The following is a 22,317-nucleotide window of genomic DNA, read 5'->3' on the forward strand; positions in this document are numbered from 1 at the left end:
TTTGTATGTCAATACCTGTTCTATGGCCATAAAACTGGCTAAGTGTTGAACTGCTTCGTTCGAATCGTTGATGCACGGAAACTTTAGACGACAGCGGTAAATCTTGGATCACCTATCGTATCGAAAGTAAGCGTAAATCAAGCACAGTTGTGATTAAGATGTTTTTCAATATATTTTTTGCACCTCATTATTATCTGCGAAGTACAACGTCATTCAAACCCCCTACAGGAGACATTTTACAGTGATGCATTCTTTGGAAGTAATTGTCGATGACTTGACTGCACATAGTGGACAATACCTCGGCCATAACTTGACAGATGTTCGTTTTCAAGGCGTCAAGAGTTTGAAGATTGTTTGCATGCGCCCGATAGGCGCGGATAGGCTTGGCACCATCAAAATGAATCAAGAGGAAAATGTATTCGACCTCCCGATAAGTATTTCTAATATAAAGCAAGCCAGGAAAGCATATAAGAAAAGTGAATTCGTTTTAGAGTGAATTTTTAATGTCTACCACCTCAAGTTGGCATTAATAGCTCGATCGGAATTACAATCATCTGACTCTTCGGAGTACAAAAAATGTATTGGCCAAGGTTGAGCAATCTAGTTTATTTTTTGTGTCTTCAGCGACCAAAGTGCTTAGGCGTCATTTAATGCCTTCATGATTTCATCATTTTTCTAGACATTAGATTCCAACTTCCAAAAATTTATAGCGGATACAAAGAAATGGTAAAATGCAAGATCTCATGTTTTTTATTCGTTACGGACCTATAGCCAATAGTGAAGAAATATCACCATTAAGCTTAAATTCAAAAGTTTTCTTTTATCCCCTTGGAGCGTACGCTTGATGAAATTGCCTTTGCGAATTTAAGATTGAAACATCTATCTCAACTTGAGGCATCTAAGAAGAGATATGACTAAGTTCAAGCTTTACGTTCACTAAAAGTATCTGAACATCATGAGATCTTAGAAGTATAAAATTGTTACACCACCAATATTCCCCAGTGTATGGCGCCAATTAACGAATAGCTTGGAGCATAGATTGAATATTTTAGCCCCATGGTTTTCTTTTGTTGACAAAAAGCCAAACAAATTGCGATTATTTTTTAGCTCAGGCTATGTTTCTACTGATTTCATGCCTACATCTAATGAATGTCAATAATATATGGATATAACACATAACAAAAATATAATTTGCTTTTCGACATTTTTCCTTCGGTATTGTCTCAGGCTGTTTAACTTTTACGAACTTTATTTCGCAAGAAAAATATGCTATAAAAAGTTTCTGCTCACAATTTTTTCCAAGTTGAGAATATGCAAACAGCAATTGGACCAATATATGAACAAATTGTCTCACGTCAGGGAAAAATTTAAAAATGTACTTCCGGGGGAATAACTACCATTCATTGTCATGTTTGCCTGGTTAGAAAGTGAAGCAACTTTTAGTGAAGAAGAAAGTAAAATATTGAATGTATATAGTAATCTTTATATTATGTAATCATTACATTATATCTTTACAAATGTATTTAGTCTGCACTATAAAAAATTAGAAAAAATTTTTCTTAAATTTAAATCCATAAAAGTAAATAGTTACTAGTTCACGTTAATTATAATCATCATAGTTGACACCAATAAAAAGAAACAATGGAATTTGTTTAGAGTTAAGCATTACTTTTTCAATTCTATTTGTGTTGTGTGTTACTTAAATTCTTAATTAATAAATGGAAAATTTTTCAATCTCGGTAGAAATGTTTCTCTTATTGTTCTTTTGATGTATAAATGCACTCCGCTAAGTTTGCACCATATTACTCTATCGATCTTCTCGTATTTGATATTATCCGTTTGAACCCTAACCGCTTTTATACTAACAAGTCGTGCGCACACATTAACCTTTAAAGTTATTCTGAGTAATGAAAAAGTGTGTATGTGCGCTAAAGGCGCCACTTATCGAACTTCGCTCTCAATAATTTATGTCTCAAGACAATACGACTACACTTAAAGTTTCCAAGTTTCAATAAGCTTTGGAGATTGATAGGGCAATAAGCAATGACAGTTCATATTATATTTCCCTCCCATAACTTATTTTCCCGAAAGCATCAACAAGCCTATTAGCCGATTGAAACCCTTTCATAGGAGATTCTAAGAAGCGTACACTAATTACGAACTTCGTTTAAAAACCGTAGCGAAAAATATGCATTACTTGCACTTTGTCCCAGGATTAAATGACGTACATTCGACAAATTCAAAATACATAATGGAATGGAAAAAAGCCTGTATGTCCTTGGTGAGTTTGCCCATGTGCAGTCGAAAAGTTCTTAATGAACTGTCATATGGAGCAAATCTGAACAGAATTTGTAGATCGCCAAGATAAATGATAATGAAATTTTTTATAAGTTATTGATAAGAAGAGTCTCCCGTTGTCTAATTCACTTTCTGAGATTTTTTACTATTCTAGCAATTGTGGGTCCGTCTTAAAATCCAGGGTGTCTATTCCACACCTAGCCTTTGAATGTAAGTAAGGAACTCATTACTTCTTGGCTTTTTTCCATTTTTTTTTCTCTAATGCGGTCAATCATTCAGGAGTGTTCTCTGTACGCGCAACACGTTGACGAACTTGAGAAAAAAGTGTGGGAAGAGAAAGAGACAGATACAATGATCGCAAGACTGGTGAATGTGTAAGTATTCGGTAAGCATTACGCCCTTACCGACTGAGCAATCGCTGGATGTACGACCAAGTAAAAGCAAATCTCACTGAGATTTTAATCCGCGAACACTGCCCTCTTAGTCGTGCCTGCTATTTAATTGGCTAAACTTTAGCCCATGGAAGTTTTAGTTGCGGAAACCAGATAGAAGGTCTTCGATAATATACTTTATAAAATCGGTTCCGAGTTCTAAGGCCATTAAGAATACATGTTTATATATAACAGATACTGCGTGCGTTAGCAACTTTGGTAAACAAAAGCGAAAAATATATATTTGCCTTAAACCTTGTTGTAGATGCTATGCACTCTTTAATTTTTTTCAATATTATAAATATCTGATGCGAATGGGAGGATGAGAAAAGTTGTTTGATATCAGATTTTAGATCAAAGTCAGTCATCAAACGGATCACAGCCATTTAAACAGCTGATCAATCGGAAATTATCAAATGCGTACGACGATATACGTATATGTATATATGTATATTGATGATATTTATATTTGACGAGCCCGATACATACGGTATATGGTAATTCTTAGCAAATCTATTGTACTTTGCTAACTTACTTGTAATTCATACAACTTTGAGACAGACAGCACACATTCATGTTCTAACATTCAAAATAATATGCTTTTCTTAGTAATACGGAATATTTTTCAAGAAACTATGTTTGCCATATTTTTTAAAAGATTTTAAAATTTTTTTGTTTTGCTGCATTTTATATTAACTTTTAACTTATGTTCATTATATATGAATAAATTCGATTTTATTTTTTTAGAAAATCACGAATTGTACAGTTCCCATCCATGTAAATAAAAAAAAATAAATAAATAAAGAGACGGTTCCCATCTACTCGCTATCTCGCCCTATTTTCAATCAACATTTGTTGTAAGCATTCAGTTATATAATGTCAATATTTAACTTGTGGTGCACAGAATAAAGCAAACAAAAGGAAAAGGAATAAAAAGATGTTGCGACAAAAGCTTTAAATGTAGACTACAGCTTAGACGTCCATTGTTCGCGAAGACGAAAAGAGCTAAAACTATTCTTGTAAGGAACTATGAAAGACTTTTACACTTGTCTCAGCGTAAAAATATTCTACCAAAAGACAACTGACAGCGTTACAATGGAGCAGGGCCTGACATTCTATGCGAAATGAATTTTCAAAGTAAAGTGTTCTATGGGAATTAATCGAAAAAGTGCTCTGATCCGGATCATGTTCAATGGTCAAGTTTGTCGTTAGGTCAGAACCTATTGGTGTACCAATTTTCATCAAAATATCTCCAAAGCTGTGACTTGTAGATTGAAGAGAAGAAAGAAGTTGCACAGACAGACAGGCTTACATCGATTGAGGAAAGGATTCTGAATTGTTTTTAAAAGTGATCCTGAATCGATCAGTATAATAAAAGATAGGTCTATCTCAAACTAAATATTCCCTTATACCAGAAATAATGTAGGGTATAATAAAAAAAAAAGTTAAACGTTGCTCAAATTCCGAGGCACATAGCAGATCGGCTTAGTTAACCATAATATATCTAAAGACAATTTCCGTAATTGGTTTATATTAAATACGCAATTTTCGTAATACTTAAAGTTAGAAGAAGAATACTGTTGTGCTGCATTCCTATTAATTGAAGGGAAGGTAGCACTTGGTGGATACGGATTATCGAAAATTATTGGCTGCTCTCGATGAGGCTTGAAAGGTAATTGCGGGTATGATTGGGGATGATTATTATTAAAATCATAAACACCATTTGAAAAACCGTTTGGCACACGGTTTTCGAAACAGTTCTCTTGTATCACCTCGATAAGAAAACCACCAATTAATGAACTGCCGCAACCCATACGCATTCTTAGTGTCTTATGAGCAGTGGAAAACCAATCAGACTCATAAGTCAAGCCCGTTAAACATCCACAAAAACGCTGATTATCAATTTCAATGAAATCATCACTGCAAGTTTTTCGTACAGCTACATCGTTTACAACCACACCTTGACCAAAATTGAAAAATTTTAAATTCAGTCGTAAGCGGCAAACATTAGGTGCAAATTTTACAAAATGATATTCACAATCTCTCGGTAACGCAACGCCAGGAGTCGAGAACATGGAGCGCGGAAATCCAGGACTAGTAAGATAAAAATTTCTTTGATGAAATGGGTTAACACAACAGGCGTTATTCGCGTCTGAACTGCTTAAAGGTTCAAAAATCGCTTTACCATCTGTTGGATCAAAGGTTTCAGGTGATAGCTTTGCTGGTAAGTATAAGTCCTGGGGACAAAATACTTCTTGTCTTTCTCTGAATGGTGGTTGCAAATACAGTGTGGGCTCAGTAACTAAGGCAGATTCCGTATTTGTTTCGCTTGCAAAAGGATTGATGAAATCCTCGGTTTCACAAGCCAAACGTGTTATTAACAATTTAAAAACTTTATCTTCGGAACAAGAGGAATTATTTGTTACAAATCGTAATCTTAAGACGCCATCACTTGTCTGATATTTTCTAACGCCCACTACTTGACCGCACAATTTATCTTCCGAATCGATAGCTAAATAGTCCTTATCGCAATCCATTGACGGCGGCAAGAAGAAATCCAAGAATTCTATATGAAATTTCGTTGGACAACGGTATGGCGATCGTACTATATAATCCCAACATGTGTTGCCCGAATAACTGTTCGTATAAATTGGTGACATAATTCGAGTTTGACGCGTTTTATAAACTCCAATTAAGATACATTGCGATCCATTATTATTATTATAGGCAATCACTTTACTGTCAAAGTAAATCAATAAAATCGTTATGAATAACGCACGCTGTGACATATCGCGCTCTCAATAACCGCTTACTGAAGATGAAAAATTTGAACTGACTTCAAGTGTAGAATATCGTTTTTTTAAGGTTTACTTGACCATTTTTAAGGTGTGAAACTATGTTATTCAATATTTAGTTTTCTCCAAAAATGAAAAAAAAAGAAAAAACTAAACAATAAGTGCTTTTTGTTAGGTTCAATGCATTATTTAACGATACATAAATATTTTGTTAGTTTACGTGGGAACAAAATTATGTAAACGTGTAATATTTACCCAAATACTCTGACAAGAATCTTTTATTTGTTCAAATGAATCCACATAATAACTGCATAATTCTGTTGAAAACGAAATTTCCCCAAACGGTGGAAAAGTAGTACAAGCAAATAAATATTTCCGAGGCTTATCCCTAATTGTCATGCAATGAAGGCGCATTATGCAAACGAGGTTGCGAGTAAAAGGAGAAAAGTGGCTAGTCACAGGGAGTTGCCGAAAACATTAGAGCAAAATATGGTATGGACTACCAAAGGATTTTTAAGCAAAGAATTTTCTCAAATCACGACTTTCGCGACTTCTAGGGAAAGAAATTGATCAAGTGTGTTTGAACGTTCAATGGAGCGAGCTGTTGTAAGAACCTAGTCTAAGGAATATTAGGAATGGCGTTTCATGATGCAATATAGAAAATTTCCAGAATGTCAACGAAGTAAAAACACTATAGTGGACTACGGTACTCTATAAAATACGAAACACCAACCGGACAAGACCGGCCACTGGAAACCATACATCACTTCGCTTAGCTTTTGTAACAATATATCAAAAATTACAGATTATTTTCATGCAAAGGCATACTTTTCATGAAAGCCCGCATATTGAAAAATGCCCGAAAGAAAACGTGGCGCGATCAAAATTAAGTAAACTTAATTTAATATTTCAAAATTGTATTATCTTTCAATTTCCGTCGTAAGAAACTAGGAATTAGAGTTTCTCTCCATATAAAGGCGATTTTTCATGATAACCTCTGTGTTAGGGTCTCAAAAGACACCTATCTGAGGCAAATTTCCTACCGTTAATTTTTTTACTAAAGCAATTTTCATCATAAAATTACTATCCAGGAGAAATCTTATATAGAGTGGAGTTCAAGCAATGGACGCATTTGGCTCAAATTTGGTGCACTTCACGACGGTCAAGTCTTTTGGGCAAATTCCCTGACAATCCTTATATGCGCTGGTATCCAAAAAAATGACCTACTTCGTCCAGTAAAGTTCGGTAAGGTTTCATTTTTCACCATGAAATATTGCAATTATATCATTTCACCATAGAGGGGTTTAATAAGAGAGTAAGTTCAAAAAAATGCCACAGCCATACCAAATTTTTCATACCGAAATATAATTTCGAAAGACTTACAAATCATGAATAAAAAATACTTAGCGATTTCTGTCGGGAAATTTTGAAAATTGCAAATTTTCCATATAACAGCGGAGACTGATAGAAAAAGTTGACCGATCCGAACCATGTTCAGTAGCGTTCGTCCTTGGGTCAAAACATATCTGTAGACCAATTTCGCCAAATATATCTTAAAAATTGCGACTTGTAGGTTGAACACAAAAAAAAGACAGACAGACATGCTTAGATCGATGCAGAAACATTTTCTCGTTCTGGTTTTTGTTTTCCGCAGTTAGTGCCATCGTCTGCAGAACATATGAGCAAATATTTTAAGATTGCGGCTCCTCTACGTTAGTGTTGTCGTATGAAGAACGTATGGGTAAATATTTTAAGATTGCAGCGCCTCTTTGCCTGCGATAATGGATTTTATGATATTACATTTGTCACACTAAAGTTTCGTGTCTTCAGTGCTATTATATTTAGATCAGCTCGCAATTCCTGCTGATATATTATTATTTGCAAGAAAATCGATCTTTAGAGGAAGATTTTGAAATCCAAGTTCGAAATGAAACAACGATCCTGGAAATACCAGATTCAGTCTCGAACTGTGAATAGTTAACTCGAACGTCATGTAGGCACTAGGCAGTATACATGAAATGCGAAGAAAATAATTTAGAGTATGCCAATATGACTGATGTGGTGATCAATAACTTAAAAGGGAATGCGGTTTGAAAAAGTTTTTTTCTGCTGTGAGCAATCACTGTTCTTGTAACACGGTTAGAAAGAAGTGCTTTAAGAGAACGAAATAAGAAGGTGATGGCCGCACCCTAGTGGCTTTGTGCCCAATTTGTAAGTGTTATGCCGCTACCGAATGGGCACTCGTTAAACTCTACCTTAAAAAGATTTTGAAATATATACGGTATCCAGTATATGTATATACGCGGTTGGCTACTGCTAACTGCCGCTGTTACGTGGATGTGGGAAAATGAAGTAATCGATCGTAAAATGAAACTATCGAAGCAAACTTTCGAAAGATTTTCGACTACTACAGGAGTTTCAAGAAAGGACCATTTCTTGACTCTGCAAATAGTTGAAACCCTGGTATAGCGGGTATTAATGAACTGAAACTTGTTTCGGTTGGCCCAATAAAATTTTTTTGTATAAGATAACCATGACATCTGCTTTGTAAATTTGACATTTCCATCTTCACTTAATAGCGATCGACTTATTATAGCGTATTAAGTTCGTGAGGATGTATATAATATCCGGACGTACATGATAGCTTTTATTATACCGATCGATTCAGAACCACTTTCTGAGTCGATCTAAACTTGTCCGTCTGCCTCTCCATTTACCTGTCCGTTTATCTGTCCGACGATGGGTTATGCATTCTTGTATTCAACAGACTATCTGACAGAGTTTCCCAATTTTTATCATTTACTTTGCTGTGCAGACCATTTTGTCTATATATGTAAAGAGTTCACTAAACAAATTGTACATTGAAAAATCACTCAAACATTTTGATTGTTCTAAGATGTTAGACAAATTTGTAAAGACAAAATTAAAACAAAAAAAAGGATAAAGCCTATTTTTTATCTCAAAATTTTTAGTGCATCTTTCTTTATGAAAAATTTCTTAACATTTTTAGTGAAAATTTTTTGGGAACTGCTAACTATTAAAAATCAATCAAGCTCGCATCGATTATCAAATATGAACGCATCGATCGATCGACTTGGGCCTCAGTCGGGAACTGAATTCTTTAAAACGACTTTGATTCATCCAGTTGAATATTACGAAACGCTTGCGCAAACTAGGAAAATAATAGAAAGGCGAGCCAATATTGACGGCCAAATCAACAGTCTCTTACATAACGTTCACGAAATCTTGAACGGTGCGACTTTATATTTAAAAAACATTTTTCAAATTTTAATTCTTATCCATCTTAGAGCAAAGATATAAGCAGACTAACAGGCGACAAGATGAAGAAGCATGGAAGAAGCAAAAGTTAAAAGAGAAGGTGAAACCACCCACCGTAAAAGAACAAGAAGTACAAACGAATCTATCCACATTAGATAAACCAATGACCCCTGCGTCAGGACGAGTAAGCATACCACGTGCAAAAGTAATGTGCACCCAAAAAGAGACGGAGCGCTTGCATCGCGCGATACCGCCGCCTAATGTTCCTCACTTTGATCGCACTGTAGGCGTTAAAGAAGTTTTACATCAACGAGCCCTTCTTGAAGGTATGCTAATGGAACATAAGCAATTGCAACGTGACCGTGAGACCATTGTACACGAAATAAAAATGATGCGCAACTACTTAGATGACATACGTTGCCGTCTGGATACATCCTTGAAGAAATTGAACCAAAAAGTTCCCTCGGTAGATGATCAATATCCCTCAGATTTTCAATTTTATCGGACAAAATTTTATAGCCAGTTACCACCAGTATCACCTGCACCTTCTACAAAATAACAATTTTAATTTCTACGGCTTTTTACTCTCAAATTAGAACATTTCAAATCCAATTTTCCGTTTGTTTTAAAATTTTGGTAATATGTGTGCAATAATAAAGAGGTCTCTCAAATTCAATTCAATTCAATTCCTTCAAGGCACGACTAGTAGACCGTTGGTTGTAAGAGCGTGAAGTAGACTAGTAGCGTAAGAAAAAGAAACAGATATAGACTTGATGATTGACGAGGCATTTAAAAATTGCCGCAACCATCGATAAAACTAATGTACACTATAATGTATTAAGTCTACTATACTATAATGTATTAAGTCTAGCTGTTTCTGCGTTCGTTCACATAAATTAATCGCCCGTTCAAAGCACTTGCCCACCGTGTTACTATAGCAATAGGAAAAACAAGCTTTTCAAAAAATATATGAAAAGAGTATCCTAACGACAATTTCTTTTACTCTGCGGTGCGACATAGATTCAATTGCCTCAACCGTTAAAATATTAAAAAAAATTAAATTATCTTCATAGGCTACTTTTATGAATTTTTCAATTCTAAAAGAAGAATGTCAACATATCCCTCCCCATCTCTCTTAATGGCTCCGAGTCCTCCGGTGATATTGAAGCCTCGAATCTCTGCCGAATACTTCCATCGAAATATCTCTACTGGTGGTAACGATTTGCCATGTTTGCAAGACTTTTTCTATTGGCTCTCGCACGGAGATGATGTACACTGATTTTAGTAAAACGCTTCACTTGGTTAGCCGTAAATTAATGATCTTTAAAGGACCAGACCTCTGGCTTCCCTTTATAATTATTGAAAAGGATAAGCTCTCATCCCCATAATATATCGTTTATGGTTCTGCTTAATTCCATCACCTCTGATCAATTGCAATTGACTTCAGGTATCCTTAAAGGGAACCATTTAGGACACCTTCTTTTTATCGGGTCCAGCCTTATTTTAAAGTACGCTGACGGCATTAAACAGTTTTATTCTTTGCATTGTGTTCTCTAAACTTTATGAAATAAAAAAAATGTAAGAAGGGGGGCTCTATTCACTACTGATTACTCGATTAATTAAAAAAAATTGGAAAATGTAGATTTATTCCTTGCCGTCACTGGAAAAACGTAGATTTATCCTCGGTGTTTCCTTCTTAATTAAGTTAATAAATGGTACCATCCATTCGCTAACATTACTTGGAGAGATAAACTTCAATATCCCGAACCCGTCCTCTAGATTAGTCAATGTAGATAATTACCAGCTTTTCATTCCTTTCAGAGTCCCTTGCAAAAATCTAAATGATATCTATAATTTAATCTGAATATCAGAAACTATCAAATCAATTCTCCTATATTCTCGCGCTCTGCCTATAGCGCATGTAGATTAGTTTCTCATCTCGATGTCTTTGCCGAATTCGAAAACTGAACTATATATTTTCACTATTATCGCCAAGTTATTTGCCAAGTTTTTGCATGCTTGCAATGGCTTGGAGGTTTACCTCTAACAGGAATTTACATGTGTACATGTTTTTTTTTTCTGTTCTCATTAAAATATGAACTGCTTTCTTTTTATTTTCTTGTTTTTTCTTTAGTTTTCTTTAAACACTTCCTAATCATTATTGAGAAGACAGCATAAGATCTATTTCTAAGAGCCATTTAAATGCGTCTGTTAACTTATGTTAGCTGAATTTCATGAGTAAATAATATAAATAAATAAATAAAAAATGCTAGCACTTCAGTAGAAAATACTGTCATTGTATCTGGTGTAGTGTAAAGAGTAAAAAAACCCAATTTCTTCTTGCTCTTGTTCCTGCCAAAGTATCTGCATTTTTGCGATAAGAAACACGTTTCCCACAAACATTACACAGACGGAAGACAGACGAGACACAGGTAGACGAATAGACAGACATGCTTAAATAGATTCAGAATTTGGTGGTGACCAAGAACACTTGTTACACATTGTGAGGTCTGTGAAGCTTCTTTCCGATTGTTGCAAACATTTTGCTATATAAAGTTGTCGAAGGTCAACCTCATAAACATTCCATCCGGTCGCCCACTTCAATTAAATAAAAGAATATCGATATTTTTTTTTCTTTTAGACATTTAGCTCAGTTTTTAACTTCAAATTACATTCCTACAACTCCCCGATACTGGAGCTCATGGTTTGTAGTTTAATAAAAGATCTAAATTTCGGCACTCGGATATTGTAATCAACTTTGTAATCTAACACAATCGAATACAATGACAAAATAATATTGCTTGCTTTTAATTTCTTTTAATATAAACAAAAGTTTCAAATCACATAATATACAAAGATATAAATAATCTTTTTTTTTCTTTTTGTTTTATTTGTTTGGTTACATATAAACGGCGCGATTTGCTAATTCGCAGAAGCTTCGTAAATAGTTGAGCAAATTTAAAGCTAATGCTTAAAAAAGCAATCAAGGCTCATTGTGTTTTAAGCTAAAACGCTCAATATACTTAGCGTTGTTATATTTTTCCCTTACATATTTAATTTTAATTTTCATACTTCATACATAAAAATAAGTTGACAACACTGCAATTAACAGCTGGTATAGTCTGAACCGTCTTTCCAACTTTCCTATTATGTCAACGAAATGGCCATATTTTAAAAGCAAGTTTGACGATCAAAACAGTGGCAACACCAGTCATTAGCGTCGCCTGCCAGCAGAAGATTTGACAAATATTAATTTATTAATAAATAATTGAATTAAATTCTAATGAAAACATAAAATTTGTGACACATTACGGTTGTCAAAATGGGTTCATCAAAAAAGCACAAAAAACATAAATCAGAACGCCGTGAAAAGTATGAAGGTCAGTTATTTAGTTGCGGTGGAATTTCTATCCATATCGAGACATATATGTGCATATTTTTTTCATACAGAATATAGCAACAATATGGATCCTTCACAATTGCAGAGAGGCTTAAAATTGATTTTAAAAGTCGGACCTAACAACACCCCTGAATATTCTGGAGGTAGCGGTGGCAGCGAATGCATACCATTAACTTCTTCCCTGCTAGTAGGCCCACCGACTGCAGCTGAGGCAATGTGTAGCAGTCCGTTAATGTTAGAAGATTTGGAAGAGTACCGCAATGAAAAACATAAAAAATCTAAGAAAAAAAAGAAGAAGAAAGATCGTGAAAAGAAACATAAACATCATAAGGAGAAGAAGAGAGATAAAAGTGAACGACATACCAGTGCAATCAGTCCACGTAGAGAAGCGTCTTCAATAGAGAGCGCTGAAGATTTAACGTTGATCGTTAATCAAGATTCGCAATCATTATCAGCTACGTTCCACTCACAACGCAGTCCAAAATTTGGTTCTGTGGGTCCCCCATCCAATGTAATGGTAGTTAGTGCAGAAGGCGACAGCAGCCAAGATGATTTCAGTTTTATGGATGACACTTCGCAACCTTTGCCAGAGAATATATTATTCTATGCTGGTATGACTACTGAAAATTCCCCTTCTTGTAGACCTGTTTCTAAGCCAATAGTGCCACGTAAATGTGATGATATAATGTTGGGCTCGCCAGCCTCATCTTCATTGCAAAGTTCATCTCTAGGAACGAATATTGGGGCGAGCAACTTAGGAATAGGTAGTTTAAGTCCAACTAAACCCTTATCAGATGTAAGTGAAGCAAAGGTCAACATCGAATCGAAAAAATTTTCAAAATATTTTCTTTTGCTCCTTAGCTAATTATACCATCGCCAACCCCGTCTTTATCAGCTTCAACACCCGGTGGCGCCAGCTCAACTGCAGCGCTTACTCCTAAAGCCTTAGAGGCTCCGAAAACCCCTAGCACTTCTAGTGAATCAGGACGAGAGCCCCGTTCTTGTGTTTTAAAGTTGAAGCAGCAGAAATCTCCTCTTAATAAACTATTAGAGCATTTATTACGTATTTTGGAGAAGCGAGATCCTCATCAGTTTTTTGCTTGGCCTGTTACTGATGACATTGCTCCAGGGTATTCACGAATTATTACCAAGCCTATGGATTTTTCCACAATGCGTCAAAAAATTGACGACAACGAATATTCGACACTTGTCGAATTTACTGATGATTTTCGTTTAATGTGCGATAATGCCATTAAATATAATCATGTGGACACTGTATATCATAAGGCGGCAAGACGTCTTTTGCAAGTGGGCTTAAAACATCTGGCTCCAGAAAGTTTAATGCGTAGCTTGAAACCCTTATCAGGCTATATGAGAGAATTAACTGCAAAGGAATTAGGTTTTGAGTTAATACATGCTTCGGGGGATTATAGCAGTGTCGGCGGTTATGAGCATCATGCTTTAGCTGATTCAGCTGATGAAGGAGCTTCCACGGGAGCCGATGAGCCATTGACACAAGCTCAAATTGAGGAAGAAGAAAAACGCAAAGCTATACGTTTGGAAAATCAACCAAAATCTCGGTACGAGCCATATGTAGATGACTTAACTTCCGAAGAGATACTGGCTCAAGTTCAAGGAGCAGCACAAGCTGCTAAAAAGCGCTTAACGACCAAAGAGAAAGCCCATAAAATGGGATTTTTGCGTCAAAACAAAGATGGCTCTACCTCATTAAATTTTCTCATTAAGGATGAAAACGAGGGGCCCGAAAAAGTAGTTAATCTCGGCGAGCTGGTAGGGAAGCTGCAAAAAGGATCAGGTCAGGTGCACAGTTATCGTGATGACAAACGCAATGAGGCCAAATTAGTGAAGACTTTACATTATGGGCCATTTTCGTCTTTCGCACCTACTTTCGATTCACGATTTTCAACTCTGAATAAAGAAGAAACGCAATTTGTTATGCAAACATATGGAGATGCAACAAGCACAGAATACGCAGAGAGTATTTTACAATTCACCAAAGATTCCAGCTATGCAACAATGCTGGCCAATGGTCTGCTCGATGTCCTTACCAATGGCGAACATTCAAAGTGTATGCAAGATCTCTACGATTTGCAAGTTCAAAACTACGAACAACAAGAAGCACTGAAGTGTTTCAATAGCTTGGGTCCCATTATTGACAGCACGGCTAGCAGTGAAACGCGAGCTCAAATTGAACACGAATACGAAAAGTACAAAAATACACGTATTGATTTCAACCGTTTACGTACCCTGAACGACTTAGGCATTGATGTTGGCTTTTTAGATGATATCGAAAAGGAGATGAAAAATTTCGAATTGACGCGTCGTTTGCAAGAACATCTAAGTAATAACTTAAATTTAATAGATAAACTAAGGCAAACCCAGCACGAAAGATTGTCACAACCACTGCCTCAGCACTTAGCTTTGGTGCCACAACCGTCAGCCGAAGAAACCCAGCTAGCTAATCAGATAACTCAACAGCTGGCAGATGCAGCAAAAAAACTGCCGCCTTCAGCTATAGCTGATCCGTATAGTTTACGCAAAGCAATGGGTCTATCATTTGGTAAGTAAAGTAAAGTAACACAAAACAACACTAACTTTTTTTTCCTTTTTAAGTGGGTTTACCACCACCACCCGAGCCCCCTCAACATCTACAAGTGCCCTCAATTTTACAAACACCTGTTACACTACCTAATGTCAACTTTGCTACGACTTCAAACAATTCAAATAATAATCAACTAACAGATTCCAATGTTTCATCCTCTACTACCGCTACTACCGCCATGCCTATGGATTTAGATGATGTTACCACTAGTGCCGGAGGTGATTTAGAAAATGAACTACGTGAATTTTTAGAAAGTGCTCCCGGTCTGCATGCAGCCACCTCTTCCAATTCGGATGACAACAGTTTAGTAGCTCAATTGTTAATGAACTAGCACAGCTCTTAGTTTTATCTACACTTCATAATATTTCTTTTTTATTCTACATATATTATATTTTATTAATTCTTTATACATAATAATTTAATAATTCCTAAATTTTCGATAAGAGATGAATCGAAAAAAGAGCTTTTTGTTTGTTGAAATTTGTGAAAAATTTTCTTGAAAAAATAAATACGAGATTGGATTTATAAACTCGTGACAAATTTTGTTACCTCTCGAAAGTTTCATTATCACATCAATGTGTGTTTTCGTAGTTTCGACGTTAGCAGAATTCTAAAATAACATAAATGATATAACTTCGTAAGTTGTGTACTTTTATTATTTCACTTACTTCAATTGTGTCATATATCAGCTATATTTTATTTATATATATTTGTTGTTAGGAGTAGTTTTGACAAGTCTAAGTAAAGTTCGGTTAACAAAGGATTTGGACACGCGCAATGTAATCGTCCCGGCTCTTTATTTCATAAATTTGTTGACTTTTAGTCGATGGCAAACTTCTCCCAACTTGTCATCTTGCCACACTTAAATTAGACCTCGGTCTCTGGAAATAATTTTGATTGCTTGTTTTGTAGTCCTGAAACGCTAAAATGTCGCTTTCATTTCATAACTCGACGTGAAATTTGCTTGAAATGCAATGGTTACAAATACGACTGTGTACTTTGAGAACTATACCTGATATCTCTGATATAAAAAAAGAAGACTCTATATCCCTAAAAACAACTAACCAAATTCGTAAATTTTCCTTGCAGTTTAACAACAAAGATCACCACTAAAAAACCAATGCTCCAATACTGCTAAAAACAACATAATAATAAATCGATACTGTTAGGCAAATTTCGACATTAACCGAATTTATAGGAACCAAGTCCTTTAAGTTTTATTTAGTTCGTATGTAATCGGGATTTCCTTTCAAGGCCCAGTTCAGCGCTATTTTCGATTCGAAATAACAATTATTTCAATATAAAATAGAACTAACTTTCAAAGTAGGTTCTTCTATACTGTCTAAAATGAAAAATCTATGTAACATCAAAAAGGGATACACCCCCAAAAGAATTTTAGAAGACCACAATACTATCTTATAATAATTCGCAATTAATAGCAACAATTGATCATACGTTGTTGACGAAAATTTATTAGGTTACTATTATTATTATAAATTTAGCCAGAGAATAAATTCTAAGACTAGAAGTCTTTAAAGCACTAGCAGCATCTAAGGCTTTCGGGTTTACTGAAAAGTCTACCGCATATGAGATTTGAACCCACGACCATTGGAGTTGTTAGTCGAGACTCTTGCCTGCTTGCCCAATCAAGCGGATTTATTAAAGTTATTTTTATCTTTTACTTTCAAAATTCCAGACCTTGTCTGACAAGTGAATTCTGAAATATGTATCTCGTTTATTGTTTCTTAAGCAGAATCTAAGAACTCGTTTATTGGTTACCTGAGACTACATCTCTGGCTATGAACTTTCTTTTTGAAGGCATAAAGGCATGGCCAAAATACCTACTACTATATGAAATTATTTCTCACTTTCATTACAGTTCGACATAACTACCAACGATATATTCTCTTTATAGGCTACAGGTGTTTCTCTCTTTCATTATTGATTATTTTGATTGGCTTACAAATTGTACCACCGCAGATGGCTCTTGTTATCTTATACCATATACGGAGCTGTTATTGAAATCATACGAAACGATAAGAAGCTTATCGTATTCCTAAGAGAAACAAAAAGAACAAATTTTGTCCTATTGTTTGCATTACTCAGAGTTGTTTATTCGAATTGTTCTACTTTGTTGCCCTGTCAAATAAGCCTCTGACCGCCATGAAAACTTTGGCGTTAAGCATATATAGTATCTATGATTTACTCCTTTTTAACTTGTGAGATAAATGAGAAGAAATGAATGTCGAGCTTATTCGAAATCGACTGTTATAAATCGATTCTTGTTTTCATTAGTTCAATCCTAGCGACCACTTTTCGTGGAGCGAATATGAAACCAGTCGTCAACTTCTTATAAGAGGTTATTATTAAGGAATTTTACTCTAGTTATTTATATTACGTTTGCGATAATTACAGGTCAGCGTTTCCGAAACTAAGCTTTAATGTTTAATTGTTACATAATTTATGAAAAGTTAAGCAAATCCCTACTCAGCTATGCACTCACAGAGAACTGCTTTGAATACTCTGCATGGTTTGTTGTATCCTGGCTTTTATGAGACGAGAATGCTAATGGTAGGTCGCTTCGATTGCCTGGAAAGCTGTTTTGTTAGACTTGGGAAATAATTAAAACTGTATCAGCAGATCGCTGAAATGTATCTTACAATGCGGTAAAATAAACTTGCTTATATAAGGGAAAACTTCATATTGAAAATAAAATACTGTAATGTGAGTCTTCTTCACACACTCTTTCTCGATGCAGAATGCAAAGCTTTATCTTCGATGTAATCCCCCCTATTAGTTCCGCGTAATCCTCCCTATTAATTCCGCGTAGTATAAAAATGCGTTATAAAGGGATCACTATGCTATTAAAAGAAATTAATAGGAATGCAACGAGACGTTTAGCATAGCCGGATCATGGGGTTTGATTTTGGAAACCACCTGGAAATATTACAAAACTGAAAGTAGCTCTTAGGCAGACACTAAAGTAGTATTTGGTCATTATTATTCTTGAGCTTGCAAATTTATACTTGTATTTAGAACTTTTAACGAACTATGAACCAATAAGAATTCAATTTAGAAAAAGTAGGCAGCCTTTGCATTAATTATCTATTAATCATAATATTTCCGTTCGTAAACGAACATATATTTGTACTTACGTACAAATTTCCTCTTTTTTTTTCTCCCCGTTTTAATCCGCGCTAAGAAAACGATAGTCTCTGTTTTTATCGATCAGAATAAGTCTTTTAATAAATATTCCTTCGCGTTTCAAAATCTACTTATATCGTGAAGATGGATTTGAGAACAAGTGACCGGAATGCTGCACGATATATTCAATACTATAAATGTGGATGTTTTCAACCGTACAATTTCTGCTCTTGCTCACATAAACTTGTCGGTAGCGCTGCATTCCTGCGTAATGTCAAGAAATTAGCACAAGCTATATCAATGGTAAGCAGCAATGATGAATAATATGCACGCGTAAACAATCTTCAATGTTCAATCGTTAGGTGATGGCGCTTTGTAATGTACAGTGCGACAAGAGGAGCGCTTTGATAGATGTCATCACTTTTTACTTCTTAAATTATGAAGAGATTCGCCATCGCATTGATACTGTTCCACACAAGCGCCTGCATCGTTTAGATGTTATTCATGATTTGACATGCAAATGCTCGTTGAATAGAGTAAACGCGCAAGTAGCATTTTCAATTATTAAAAGAGCTTTTAAAGCATTTTACTACGGCACCGATGAGGGCGGTGTGCCTAATCCGCTGTTAAATAATCAATTGAAGCATTCACAACAATGCTTATGGCATTACGCAGCGTATCGTACAGCCCAAGTTTATGCCGCTTATGAAAATATGTTTGCGATATGTCAAAAAAGTCTTCAATTTAAAATATGCATCATGTATGAGAGAACACGCAAAAATTTCGAAGTAATTTTTCCAAACAATGAAAACTTCGAATGCATATGCATGAAGTGTTTCAAACAAATCGCAGCGGATAATCTAAAACCAGTTGAAAGCAAATATCATTTACATGACAGTTTAGATGTTTATGGGAATCCGTATAGTAATATGATGTCCACAGCTAAAAAATACGACGCTCCCGATCAAAGGGAAAGTGTTACACCTACTTGCAGTTGTCGTATTCTCAATCTGGAAGAGGATAAGGAAACACACAGCCATTTTGATACTGTCAATACAGGATTTAGTCAAGGTCCATTCGAGTGCCATTGGTATAATATAACAAAAGAAGAAGCCGAAGCTGATGATGCCGTGTTTGATTTTAAATTGCCTGACGAATTTAAATGCGAACCGGACATATGTAAGAATGATTCCGATTCTTGTGAATCAATATGCGAATGTATTTGCGAGAGCTGTGAGTGTGAGTGTGAGTCTCATTCTGAAAGCGGCGTAGAAATTAGTAAAGAATCCTTGGAAGAAAAAACCGAGAAAGTCGATAACTACCAATATGTATTTGATCTCAATAAGCGAGTACTTAGTAAAGAATCTGATAAATGCCATGATCCTAATGACGCGTTAAGGCCGCCCAGATTACAGCTCGCCGAACTTCGAGGACAGAAAATGAATTTGAAAACATCGAAAAGGCACCCGAAAGTTTTCGCTGTTCAACCAAAACCACATCCTGCGCCAAGAGAAAATGATTCGCTCACAGAAACGCATTCTTCTAACATAAATACTTCAGGACGATCGCAAAACGAACTCCCCGAAGACATAGTTAAGTTTAAATTAAGTGCTTTGATTGGACAGGTAAGCTAGCTATCTCCGGAACATTTATCTCTAAAGATATCTTGATATTATAAGCCAAGAAATTGTAAATAACGTCACGAATAAGTAAACGTTAAATTAATTGAGGATGAAAAAATTTCGAAGTGATTAATAAAGAAAATATATTATATACGATCATAAAATTATTTATACAATAACAATTAAAAGTACTATAATGTGCCATAGCAATCCATCATTAAATACTTTACACTACTCTACAACTTTCCATATATCGACCTTTTAACATAAGGATTTACATGAGAAGCTGTCGAATAGGTTGCCCAATCCGTACTATTTTTAGTAGCTTTCCTCCTTCGGCAAAAACACGGCAGTGCAAAAAATTTCATAAAAATATGTATTTCGGCGGGTATGTTACTCACAGAAAAACAATACAAATTTGGATCGATTCAGGAAATTATTCTGAATCACTCGGTATAACGAAAGATGAGTTTATCGCAAATCCTTCTGGGCATTAACCCGTACCTCAAATGATGTAATGTACAATGATCATAAATCGACGAATTTGCCAAAGACGAATTAAAGAATTGCAAATTCTATGTCGCCAAATGCTTCGACGAATTTCAATGAAGATTTTCTTATCAAGAAATATGGAGTGAGTCTCCAGAGATAGTAACACCGTAAGCACTAGCTAGCGTGCACACACTTCTTGTAAAACCCGTCAACATATAAAACTCCCGATTATTCCAGATTGTAACGAATTGAAAGGAAAGCTCTGAACCTTAGATAATTCGTTACAATTCGATACGATGCACAGAGATCGCTGCGCTGACGGTCCTTCGGTTTTAATTTCTATTAGACCAAAAGTTTTATTAATGTGATTTTGTTTTTAAAAAATTACGATAATAGGATTTGCTTGATTTGGTTTGGATATACGGATGGAACAAAATTAGGATAAATATCCAAGTTGTGTAGATTGTAGTGCGCTCACTTTTTTCGCCAATTTTCTCTTTCATTTTTTCTCTGATACGCATTTGAACGTCAAACTTTACTATGTGTTCTGCTTAGCAAAAAAAGGCCGAAGCTTCGGATTTGGCCGTTACGTTTCATCTGTGGCCTCTTGCCAAATATGATTTGATAACCGAAGCATTTTGATTTCGTCTCCATTCGTGGCAATAAAGTTCCTCATTTTGTAAATGGTAACAACACGTACGCGCGTGTCTACCGGACTAACTTTTACGTAATAATGCAATTTGGCGCGCCATTTTTGTAAAACCATCTCACACCACTTTTACATAACCAATATAGTGGTAAGTTTACGCCCTCTTGTCTCTAAAGTTGTTATTTAAAGAAAGTTTAGTCCAACTTGCCATAGCTGAGCTAGCAAATTCGTCAGAGAAGCGGGAGGGGTTCTGTAGTTTTGCTCACAGACATTCCTAGGACGGTTACACCAAATATATTGCGTACACTTGCCTCTGATTTAATGATTCGAACACACACCACATTTATTGAACTAACCGAAACGACAGTTGACCCTTGAGCCTATCTCAACCCACCCTACGCATTGTCTGCTCTCGGCCCATTAAGAATCGTATTGGGAGACTCCGCATTTGGGCCGAAGACTCTTTTCAATCTAGTTTCCTCTCATTATAAAGAAAAACTTGGAACATTATTACGATGAACTATGTAATATAAGTTATTTTTAAATAAAAATATCTATTTGAAGCAACCAAAAATAATTTCTAATATCGTTCGTGCTTACACGACACGTCAAAACAAATGTACTCCGAAGGCGACACAAATACAAAAATAAAGTTGTATAAGTACAGGTAATTAATATATGTGTGTCAAATTCAAGATCTCAATACTCTTTGGTAAATTAACAGCAAGCGGCTCCTATTTATTCGTACAATCATTCTTTGACAGTATCGGCGATATCACGAACTGGTTGGTCAGCATCGGCTAAACTGTACACTTCCGTTTGCAACCACTTTGCGTGCAATTTTTCATACACTTTGGTTTAAAAAGCATCATATACTATAATGAAAGCCTCATTTATAGTATGGGACATGTTTGTGATGCCTATTGTTAAGCTGAATTTTTATGATTAAAGTTGTCTTTTTACATCTGCAGTCATATACACCAACGCTGCTTTTTTCTGAAGTCAAGACAAAAACTGATGAGAGATATGGGTTCCAACTCGCTATTGATTACTGTCTTGTCGCTCTTTACCATTTAAGGCTTGACCATTGAATGTCTTCGGTTTTTGGCATTAGTGTTTTCTATGTGTATTAATTCACCGATTCTTTCTCTCAACTGTATTCTGGTTAAATGAAACGCCAAGAGCAGCTCGCAGAAACAGTCTTTTCAATATACTGCATATTGGACAAGTTAAGCGCTGTCGTTCTTATCCCGTACTGAAAATCAAGACCATACCGAAACCGACACAAAAGGCGTGAAAACATTTCCCGCCATTAAATTTTTTCTCAGGCTAGAACTTAATAATCCTTATAGTACGGTTGCGTTCGCTTTTAAGGAAAAAGAAATGAAACAAGATCGCTAAGCTACAACCTCATGTTACAGGCGTTTCAGTTGAAATTTAAAGGATCAGGAAGAGCTTTTGTGTCCGAAAAACTATCGGTGATAACAACCGCTTTAAGTTTAGTAGTGAGAGCAATGTTTATAGTTTGAAGAATAGCTCTAGCTTCAGTGGTAAATATCGAGGCGGTTTCATGTGGGGTATAAT

The 22,317-nt window shown here is 35.6% G+C and overlaps 3 protein-coding genes across 3 annotated transcripts; 2 read left to right on the top strand and 1 right to left on the bottom strand.

Moving 5' to 3' along the window:
• Positions 1-3,655: 3,655 nt before the first annotated feature.
• LOC119632987 lies at positions 3,656-5,518 on the bottom strand. Its single transcript, XM_038026162.1, has one exon. The coding sequence runs from the start codon at positions 5,516-5,518 to the stop codon at positions 4,175-4,177; it is 1,344 nt and encodes a 447-aa protein (XP_037882090.1). The 3' UTR covers positions 3,656-4,174.
• A 6,492-nt stretch (positions 5,519-12,010) lies between these two features.
• LOC119634000 (bromodomain-containing protein 7) lies at positions 12,011-15,195 on the top strand. The gene is made up of 4 exons (XM_038027896.1): positions 12,011-12,183; positions 12,254-12,999; positions 13,065-14,784; positions 14,838-15,195. Exons 1-4 carry the CDS (start codon positions 12,126-12,128, stop codon positions 15,155-15,157), a joined length of 2,844 nt encoding a protein of 947 aa, XP_037883824.1. The 5' UTR covers positions 12,011-12,125; the 3' UTR covers positions 15,158-15,195.
• Positions 15,196-18,114: 2,919 nt separating this feature from the next.
• LOC119632988 lies at positions 18,115-19,604 on the top strand. Its single transcript, XM_038026163.1, has 2 exons — positions 18,115-18,273; positions 18,333-19,604. Exons 1-2 carry the CDS (start codon positions 18,115-18,117, stop codon positions 19,602-19,604), a joined length of 1,431 nt encoding a protein of 476 aa, XP_037882091.1.
• Positions 19,605-22,317: the final 2,713 nt, after the last annotated feature.

This window comes from Glossina fuscipes, unplaced genomic scaffold (assembly GCF_014805625.2).
Source record: "Glossina fuscipes isolate IAEA_lab_2018 unplaced genomic scaffold, Yale_Gfus_2 2, whole genome shotgun sequence".
In the NCBI taxonomy this organism is placed as follows: Eukaryota; Metazoa; Arthropoda; class Insecta; order Diptera; family Glossinidae; genus Glossina; species Glossina fuscipes.

What these genes read in the sequence shown, in the direction of transcription:
- LOC119632987 (XM_038026162.1), bottom strand. Translation starts at nt 5,518, where the DNA reads ATGTCACAGCGTGCGTTATTCATAACGATTTTATTGATTTACTTTGAC.
- LOC119634000 (XM_038027896.1), top strand. Translation starts at nt 12,126, where the DNA reads ATGGGTTCATCAAAAAAGCACAAAAAACATAAATCAGAACGCCGTGAA. An exon ending in ACGCCGTGAAAAGTATGAAG is followed by an intron (nt 12,184 to 12,253) that starts GTCAGTTATTTA and finishes TTTTTCATACAG; the next exon opens with AATATAGCAACAATATGGAT. An exon ending in CAACTAAACCCTTATCAGAT is followed by an intron (nt 13,000 to 13,064) that starts GTAAGTGAAGCA and finishes TTTGCTCCTTAG; the next exon opens with CTAATTATACCATCGCCAAC.
- LOC119632988 (XM_038026163.1), top strand. Translation starts at nt 18,115, where the DNA reads ATGGATTTGAGAACAAGTGACCGGAATGCTGCACGATATATTCAATAC. An exon ending in TAGCACAAGCTATATCAATG is followed by an intron (nt 18,274 to 18,332) that starts GTAAGCAGCAAT and finishes TTCAATCGTTAG; the next exon opens with GTGATGGCGCTTTGTAATGT.